Source organism: Dendropsophus ebraccatus, chromosome 12, assembly GCF_027789765.1.
Source record: "Dendropsophus ebraccatus isolate aDenEbr1 chromosome 12, aDenEbr1.pat, whole genome shotgun sequence".
Classification (NCBI taxonomy): Eukaryota; Metazoa; Chordata; class Amphibia; order Anura; family Hylidae; genus Dendropsophus; species Dendropsophus ebraccatus.
Genome location: NC_091465.1, coordinates 12,063,601 through 12,073,826, shown reverse-complemented (window position 1 = coordinate 12,073,826; position 10,226 = coordinate 12,063,601). Strand labels below are relative to the sequence as shown.

The 10,226-nt window shown below is 45.1% G+C and overlaps 1 protein-coding gene across 1 annotated transcript; it reads left to right on the top strand.

Annotated features, from left to right (window-relative positions):
- Window positions 1-277: 277 nt before the first annotated feature.
- On the top strand, window positions 278-9,211 carry LOC138769731 (nicotinamide N-methyltransferase-like). The gene is made up of 3 exons (XM_069948374.1): window positions 278-436; window positions 6,014-6,221; window positions 8,650-9,211. Exons 1-3 carry the CDS (start codon window positions 289-291, stop codon window positions 9,077-9,079), a joined length of 786 nt encoding a protein of 261 aa, XP_069804475.1. The 5' UTR covers window positions 278-288; the 3' UTR covers window positions 9,080-9,211.
- Window positions 9,212-10,226: the final 1,015 nt, after the last annotated feature.

Sequence of the window (10,226 nt, the reverse complement as noted above, 5' to 3'; positions counted from 1 at the left end):
ACCCGACTGGGTCATGGAACGGCCAGTGTCTTACTACGTGGGAACATGGCCTGAATCTGACTGAGCACACAATAAAATCCCAAGGTCTCTCCTATCAACTCTAAATATAACTACAAGAACCAAATGATTTGTATATATATACAGTGTATATATATATATTAGCATTATAGAATCAAATATCATCCAGACACCACCTGATGGATGTGTCAGGTCATAAGATCCAAGACCTTCCCCTGGATGGTTTATAAGGAGGAAACTGCACAATTCCCAAGACACAAAGCAGACACCATGCCTTACACCGCCCTTAAACACCATCATGATAAAGAGTGTTGTGTCAAGACGCTCGTGGAGTCTCACTTTTCCCATGGAGATGTCAGCATCATAGAAGAAGCTACGGTAGAGCCGGCAAAGCGACTGCATGAAGTGTTTTCTTCAGGTCTGTATAGCCAGGAGCTCCTCCACAAATGTCACTTATAGGGGTTTGGGGTCATTGTGAATAGTAATGCGAGCAATGTGATGCCATTAGGGCAGTACTGGCAGTAATGCTGTCAGAGGGCCCGGCTGTTGCTGGCTGCACCACACACCACCTGTATTCCACAGATCGGTGTGCCTTAACTGATGTAAATCACAGGCCGGTGTCCCTTTCCCTCAGTGCCTGCACGGCTCCCAGGCTCCACAGTCTCCCTGCCTGTCACATGTTTGCAGCCTCTATACAGTTACTAAGCCAGGCCCCAGCTTGCTACAGAGACCCAGGTGATAGGCAGGCTGTCTCCTACTGCTCTCTATACCTACGGTCAGGATGGAGGGGAGAGGGCTGCCGGCAGCACAGTGCTATAAGCAGGAAAGTGATGGCGGACCCTCTGGAACTTCCCTGCATGAATAGTAAGTGTGATTGTGTATATATGTTATAGAATCCCTGTAATATGCCTGTGTGTGCTAGTAGCATAGATGCAATGTGTGTGTGTATGTGTGTGTGTCTGTGTGTTAGTAACATAATGTAATAGCACTATGGATGTATGTATGTAATGTGCCTGTGTGTTAGTAGCATAGATGTAATGTGTGTGTGTGTGTGTGTGTGTGTGTGTGTGTTAGTAACATAGTGTAATAGCACTATGTATGTGTAGATGTAATGGGCTGGTGTTGGTTTCCAGCATCTACATGTCAGGTAATGGCTGATTATTGGTGACTATGGTCATTCTGCACTTCATGTACTAATGTCCCGTATATGTAACACATATGCATGTCAGGCAGGGTTCACACTACGTTTTTCCTATCCGTTCAACATAGCCGTTTTAAATTGGTTACTTTTAACGGACAGAAAAACGTAGTCAACACTATTTTTGTGTATTATAAAAAAAAAACGCATCCGTTTCGATCATTTTTTTTATAATGGAAGTCAATGGAAAAACGGATTCCAAATGGATGGCACACAATTGCATCCGTTTTTGCATCTGTTTTTTCCATAAAACGTATACGTCAAACGGATAGGAAAAACGTAGTGTGGACCCAGCCTTACTGTAGTGTAACTGCTTTCTATGGCATAGGTGGTTATGGCAGGTAAACCTGTGTATAATAGATTTTTGTTGTGTCTCTTAGAACTTTGTATGGGTGCGGGTCTGGATCCGAGTGCTGTTTTGAGTAAAGATAAAGGGGCGCAGTACATGCAGCTATACACTTCTGTCCCTTTATTCTAGCGACAGGTCGAGGTCTCAGCACCTGGATCCCACACAATACAACCTTCTGTCATTACATTACAAGTCATTACAACATGTCAGATGTTTGCTGAAGTGATATGCACAATATTACACAAAGATATTACACAATGCTGACATGGTTCCCAGTAGCAGCAGCCGCAGATGGTGTGCTCGGGGAGCTGCTCAGTAGATCTATACTCTGCTGCTGGGAACCATATCATGGTACTGATTGGTTCCCTTTAAGTTTCCTCAGGGTATATTCTATAGATCAACTGCCTGCTCTTTCACCCGCATTAGCAGGGCCGTTTGTAGCACATAGGGCGCCGACAGCTAGGGGGTGCTGGTTGCACCCCACGGGACCTTACAGTGGCCTAAGAACCCCACTTCCCCCGCCCCCAGTTAGCACCCATTACCCACCCAGGCCACTGCCACAGCACCCTCCCGCCCTGCGGTCAGCTAAATGCCCGTTAATGCTCGGCCCCCAGATTGCGCTTAGATAAGTGCCTGTCACCCGTAAAGGCCGCCCCCACTCACCAAACCCCCGGATCTCATCCTGGCAGGCATCTTCTCCCTCAGCTGGGGCGGGATGTGGACTCCCTCCAGCAGGCGCAGAGATATGACGTCACTGCACCTGCTGGAGGATCCGTCCTGCTCCTCATAGGCTGAGAGAGAAGAGAGAAGATGAGAAGGTAGAGGGACCCGCTCCATGCCAGGATTAGGTGAGTGTAATGGTTTTTGTTTTTATTTTTTGTGCTGGGCAATGCAGGGGACAGTTTTGCTATGGGAGCAGAGCACAGGGGGACATTATTACTATGGGGCACAGGGGGCATTATTACTATTATTACAGGGGGCATTATTACTATGGGGCAGATCATAGGGGCATCATTACAATGGGGGCATTTTTACTATGGGGCAGAGCACAGGGGGCATTATTACTATGGGGAAGAGCACAGGGGGCATTATTACTAACGGGACAGAGCACAGAGGGCTTTATTACAATGGGGACAGAGCACAAGGGGCATTATTACTATGGGGCAGAGCACAGTGGGCATCATTACAATGGGGACAGAGCACCAGGGGCATTATTACTATGGGGCAGAGCACAGGGGTATTATTATTATATGGCAGAGCACAGTGGGCATTATAACTAAGAGGACAGAGCACAGGGGGCTTTATTACAATGGGGACAGAGCACAAGGGGAATTTTTACTATGGGGCAGAGCACGGGGAATTATTACTATGGGGACACAGGGTGAATTATTACTATAGGGGAACAGCACAGGAGGGAATTATTACTGTGCTGTTTATTATCCACTATTACTAGATAGGAATTGGGAGGGGGAGAGGAGTGGGGAAACACGTTCATCTAGGCCACCAAGGTTACTTCAGTAACGAGCAGTCAGCGCTCGTTTGCTCCTCACTCCCTATTACACGCTAATACACGCGGCAGCAGCGAGCAGGTGAGCGCAGGAGGGGCCGTGGGGAGCTGCGGGGGGGCTGCCCGGGTGATTGCTAGATCATCTGGGCAGCCCATAGAGGATAGTGGTGGTCTACTGCCGCCGATTCTATTCCACGGAGCGACGACAGCAAATCGCTGCTATCACAGTCGTTTGTTTTTCAACATGGTTGAAAGACAAACGACATGAACTATGTCGGCTGATCGTTGCCTTCTATTCCACAGGAATTTTAAAAAGATTATCTGATGCAGTGTAAACATAGACTTATTAAAAGGATTCCTACTACTGCGCACAGCTGTAGAACTCCCTGTAGGAGGTCCAGACAGGTTGCCATCTGCTACTACTTGCAGGCCGGTATTTCATTGGTATCGGCCATATTAAGTATCATCAATCTTAAAGGAGAACTTCAGAAAAATAAAAAAAAATACAATGTGGGCAGGGAGGTATGGGAACTTAATGAAAAATGTATACTTACCCGTTCCCATGTCCCCCACACCACCTTGTCAACAAGTAACTGACAGCCGCCAGAAATCATCTTCTCATGGCTTCCTGATATGTCACAACCCAGGGGAAAGTGCCTGCTCAACCTGTCAGTGACTGCAGCGGTGTTTCACCCAAGCAGGCATCCCATCAGCCAGTTTGGGACGTTATAGGAGCAGGGGGTCAGGGTGCCGTGACCTAGCGCTGCGGGGTCAGTAAGCATACAATTTGTATTATGTTCCTGCACCCCCCTCCCCACATTATATTTTTTTGCATTCGCTGGAGTTCTCCTTTAAACTTTGCGTGTGAATAATTAAATTCACTCCTCCACTCTTGCGATGCCTTGCCTAGTGGTCATGAGATTGGAGCAGCAAAAGCTAAACTCCTTCTTCCTTAACTGCAATAAAGTTGCCAAAACTTGGGAAAACTGTAAGAAACTCACTGACTTCTACAACTCTACCCCTCCTACCCTAACCTAAACTGTATCACTACTTGTGCAAGACACTATAGGAGAAGCACCAGTATAGATAGCAGGGGGACCAAGGGGATAGCCATCTGGCCAGGGCAGTTTCTAGGGCATTTTGGCAACAGGGTGAATCCTGATAAAAGCGCCCCCGAACCTCACTAAGTTCAGCCCTGGGGAAGGAAGGGGGTCTTTTATCAGGATTCGGGTTACTAGGAAGAAGTAGTGTGTGTACTACAGCATAGAGCAGTCATAGAGCATAGGTGGTGTGCCCCGACATAGTAATAATGTCCCCTGCTGTGCCCTCATATAGTAATAATGTCCCCTGCTGTGACCCATATAGTAATAATGTCCCCTGCTGTGCCCTCCATATAGTAATAATGTGCCCTGCTGTGCCCCATATAGTAATAATGCCTCCTGCTGTGCCTTCATATAGTTATAATGTCTCCCTTCATTGCCCCCATATAGTAATAACGTCCCCTGCTGTGCCCTCCATACAGTAATAATGTGCCCTGCTGTGCCTCCATATAGTAATAATTTCTCCCTGCATGGCCCCCCATATAGTTATAATGTCCCCCTGCATTGTCCCCCATATAGTTATCATGTCCCCCTGCATTGTCCCCCATATAGTTATAATGTCCCCCATGTAGTTATCACGGTCCCCTGCATTGTCCTCCATATAGTTATAATGTCCACCATATAGTTATATTGTACCCCTGCAATGCCCCCCATATACTTATAATGTCCCCCTGCATTGCTCTAAAAAAAAAAAAAACCAAGATTATACTCACCTAATACTGTCTTCCTCTATACTGGCCCGTTCTCTCTTCACCAGCCGGTCAGACGCCAGAGGGATCCCCCAGCAGGTGCAGCGACGTCATCAGTGCCCCTGCCGGAGGATCCCTCAGACATCAGATACAGGTTACATGCGGGATGGGGGGGTGTTGGTGCTCCATGGGGCGCTGAGAAGGCAGGGTGGTGGCAGCGCCGACATCTCTCACAGCTCAGGGTCAGCAGTCCGTTGCACGCCAATGATGCCATGAATGCACGGGGATTGGGAGCTGTCGGGCACCGCCGGGCACCCCATAGATGTTGGCGCCCCGTGCGGTGGCCCACTCCTCCGGGTCCTAGAGACGGGCCTGCATCTGGCCAATGACAGTCGCAATGGCAAGGAGGGAGAGCCAGGACAGGTCAGCAATGGGATGGTGTGGGACTGCTACACAGTAAACTAATGCTGTAATATATTTTTCCAGTTTAGCAGTACTTAGTAGTACATCAAGCAAGAGGAAGCTTCTGGAAACAGATTGAACATAACTATTCATAACAGAGCTGGCAGGGCCTGAAATGGAGATCGGCGGGGGGTACAGAGGTCGGACCTCCCGCGACCTCCTACTGTGGATGGGGGGGGGGGGGTCATTTTTTCCTAGAACCTCTTTTATTCCCATGCAATCTTCTTAGCTTTTTCATCAAGTGCTGTAACTTATTTTTTACCATTTGCATAGTGCCCACACTACAGTGAGAATGGAGTCAGAAGCACTTGACTTTATTCTCTGTGTAGTGACCCCAGGGTACTGCAGCCTTAGCTCCTATTGAAGTAAATAGGAGCCGAGCCTGCAGTACACCAGCAGCACCGCTGCTACACAAGGAATAAAACCAACTCCGTTCTCACTGTAGTGCAGACAATAAACAGCTGACTGGGAGGGGAGATGGGTGATGGCACTCTGCCAATCAACTATGGACAGGCCATCTTTTTTTTTTCCTGGACAACCCCTTTAATAAATACTCCTTAATCTCCATCTTCCTGTAGGACATGTGATAGCAGTTTGGTGACTGTATCTATCTCCTCTTCTCAGCCAATGGCCTTCATCCACTGTTCCATTCTCTATTTGTCCAATTCTCATTTCTCCTCTTTCCTACAGGACTGGTGAAAGGAGACTCATTGCTTGCAATGAATGTCGGGGCGATGGTCTATCCACTCTTCTCAGCTAGCAATGTCTTTAAAAATATCTATGTCGTGGGCGTCACAGAGTCCAGTGTCAACCACTTCAAGGAATGGCTGGAGAAGGGAGATAAAGCCACAGACTGGTCATTTGCTGCCAAATTGGTTTGTCAACTGGAAGGCAACCCGTACGTAGACTCATCTATGATAAGTGTGAACCTGGGTGGCCCTTGCAATGTATGGAGTCCAGAGATACTAATTCCTAATAAAATCGCAGAGCAAATATGAACCTTATGGCCAAATGTCCAGTATTTCCCCAGACAACCCTGTCCCAAAAGAAGGGTATGTCCAGTATATGGTCTAGAAACAATATGCATATATGGAGACATTGTAAGACTATAATTGGTCAGGACTTCCAACAATCCCAACATTAACGTGTGGCCCAATCTGAAGGCATCATGTTATAGTCCGGGAGGAGCTGGGCAGATAGCATTTGGATAACTTTAGTTTAGTCATGTATTTCTTTGCTCATTTTGGGGTAAATTAGGAAATGAGCAGTCAACGATTCACAGCTTTCTCTATATGCACAGTCTGTGGGACCACCCACTTGACTCCTTAGCCCAGAATGAATAGAAATTTTCCCACAAAACTATAGATAAACCTTCTCAGCTCCTCCTACTAAAAAAAATCAACAATACTGGATAGCAGATCCTGTGTTAGATTAATTGCACAAGAGACAATAGGTATTTCATGACAATAGAAGCCACATTAGCCTGATGGTCATCATACAGCCAAAAACAGAAAGAATGCTGCAGCAACCTGCAAGTGTCAGGACCACGTATACTCCTTTCGTCATACACATGATTTAAAAAAAAACTGTTCTAAGGAGTTAAATTTTTTTTAAATGATGTTCTTAGCATTTGATCAAATAGAATGAACCAACTTACCACGTTAAGGTGAACCCCAAAGAGATGGTCCCTATACTAGCAATGGCCTCTCTCGGACTATAAGCCTACAAAACTGGGCATACAGGATCCAACTAAACTTTCTTTAACCCCTTCACGACAGTAACATGTATATAGATGTTCCTACTGCACATACCCCGTGCAGTAGGAATGTACAGTATATATATGTTCCTGACTGACAGGGTCATTGATGTGAGCGGGAGTGCTGCAAGGAGAGCGATCCCGCTCACATTGCTGAGTCTGGGGCCGGAGGTAATGTGATCCCGCAGCTGACTCTCATTAACCCCTTAAACGCCGTGATCTACAGCAATCACAGTGTTTATGGTGCTCAGTGACAGATCAAGGTCGCGATCGCATGTGCCGACAGGCGGGTGTAAGCTCCTTACCTCTGTCCTGTCGGATGGGCGATCCATGTATAGAGTCGGCTCTCAGGCAGGCTCTATACATAGATCGCCGATAACACTGATCTATGCTATGCTATGGCATAGCATAGATCAGTACATGCGATCTAATGATTGCATGATTTACAGTAAATAAAAATGTAAAAAAAAAGTGTAATAAAAAAGGGTTATAAATGTATTAAAAAAAAACCTTATAACACCCCCCAATAAAAGTTTAAAAGACCCCCTTGCTTATTATAAAAATAAAAATTTAAATAAATAAATAAACAAATTACATATCGTAGCGTGCAGAATTGTCCGATCTATTAAAATATAACATTATTGTTCCAGCACGGTAAACAGGAAAAACGCACCAGAATTGGTGATTTTATTAAATTATATATCACAAAAAAAAATCATTAAAAGCAATAAACCAATATGATATTAATAAAAACTAGAGATCATGGTGCGAAAAATGACCCCCCAACCAGCCCTGTAGGTGGAAAAATAAAAGCGCTATGGTTCTTAGAAGGCGGGGAGGAACATTGCATTAATTTGACCCGGACTTTTATTCATCAATGGGCTCTGTCTTGAAGGGGTTAAAACACTCACAGGAGATGGGTGGAGTGCATGGCTAAAAGAAGGCAGCCACACCTCAGCATATAACACAAAAAAGCAACAACAAAAACACCTCTTCACTAAAACTTGTTCACACTGTGCTGTAGCTAACATACAGACAAAAACAGAAAAAATGCTGCAACAACCTGCAAGTGTCAAAGGTAAAACAATTAAAAAATCTTTAGAACAGGTTTTTTATTGTGTGTACAATGGAGGGAATATATGCGGTGAGTCCTGACACTTGGAGACTGCAGCTGCATTTTTTTTGGTTCAAGTTTTAGTTGAGTGCTGGCTATTCCTTTGCTTTTTTGTGTCATATGGTCAACACTGGTCTCTACTTGTAGCTCTTCAATAGAGATGAGCGCTACTCGAGGATGCTGTGGTCCATCCAAACCCGAGTATGGGGCATTTGATTACCGGTGGCTGAAGAAGTTGGATGCAGCCCACGGGAGTCCTGGAAAACATTTATACATCCTATGGTCTATGACTGTATCCATGTTTTCCAGGCAGCTTTAGGGTTGCATGCAACTTCTTCAGACCCTACTACTCAAACGCTGCATGCTTGGGTTCGGACAGACCCGAGCATACTTAAGCTGCGCTCATCTCTACTTTTCAACTATCATCCATAATTCTTTCATTCTAATTTTTTTCAGAGATGGATGGCTGGAAAAAGAAGAGCAAGTTAGAAGAGCAGTAAAAGGAGTCTATGTGTATAATCTATTTGATGATAAGCCTAAAGATTCGGTGCCCATCCCTCCAGTAGACTGTTTGCTCTCGGTTTTTCTTTTTAATGTCATTTGCCAAACTAAGGAGGATTTCATGCATAACCTAAAAACCTTCACGTCCTGGCTGAAAATCGGTGGCCACCTGGTCTTCATTATTACGCTCAATATGACCTTTTATCGGGTGGGCGAGCACAAATTTTCTGCCACAACAGTAGATGAGATGTTTGTAAGAGAGGCGGTGACCAAGGCTGGTTTTATTATTGAGAAAGACGAGGTCATGCCCACCTCAGTAGAGAATGATCTAGTGGATTATAAGAATATACTCTTCTTAGTTACCAAGAAGGTAAGAAATGCTTAAAGGTGGCCCATACAGAAATTCAGTATTTAGGGGAATATGACTATTAACACATTAATATAATTGCTAAGTGTTAAACTTGACCCCAAAGTAATGGATGTTGTAAAAGAAAAATATAAAGTTGTTTCACCTACAGATCCACATGAGCCTTATTTTTTTGCGACAGCAATTCTACTTTGCATTGACAGACTTTTTCCATAAAATATGCTGCGAAACCAGGAAAAAAAATATTGTTGCAGTGAGGGGCTTCGCGTTTATGCCACTCACCCTATGTTAAAACTAACATGTTATCTATGTTTCTCAAGTATGATGATGTTTCTCGGTATGATTACAATGATATGTAACTTGTATAACTTTTATTTTATGACTATTAAAAAATGTTAACTTTAAAAAAAAAAACATTAATTTGAAAACTTCTAATACAACCGCACTGATCAATGCTTGCATTTTGTCAGAATTTGTTGTTTTTTGTTTGTCCACCCGTTTCTTGATGATTGACCACAAGTTCTCAATGGGATTAAGATCTGGGGAGTTTCTAGGCCATGGACCCAAAATCTCTATGTTTTGTTCCCTGAGCCATTTAGTTATCACCTTTGCTTTATGGCAAGGTGCTCCATCATGCTGGAAAAGGCATTGTTGATCGCCAAACTGCTCTTGGACAGTTGGGAGAAGTTGCTCTTGGAGGACATTCTGGTACCATTCTTTATTCATGGTTGTGTTTTTAGGCAAAACTGTAAGAGAGCCGATTCCCTTGGCTGAGAAGCAGCCCCACACATGAATGGTTTCAGGATGCTTTACAGCTGGCATGAGACAAGACTGGTGGTAGCGCTCACCTCGTCTTCTCCGAATAAGCTGTTTTCCAGATGTCCCAAACAATCGGAAAGGGGATTCATCAGAGAAAATGACGTTACCCCAGTCCTCAGCAGTCCACTCCCTGTACCTTTCCCCCAGTCCTCAGCAGTCCACTCCCTGTACCTTTTGCAGAATATCAGTCTGTCCCTGATGTTTTTTTCTGGAGAGAAGTGGCTTCTTTGCTGCCCTCCGTGAGACCAGGCCTTGCTCCAAGAGTCTTCGCCTCACAGTGCGTGCAGATGCACTCACACCTGCCTGCTGCCATTCCTGAGCAAGCTCTGCACTGCTGGTAGCCCCA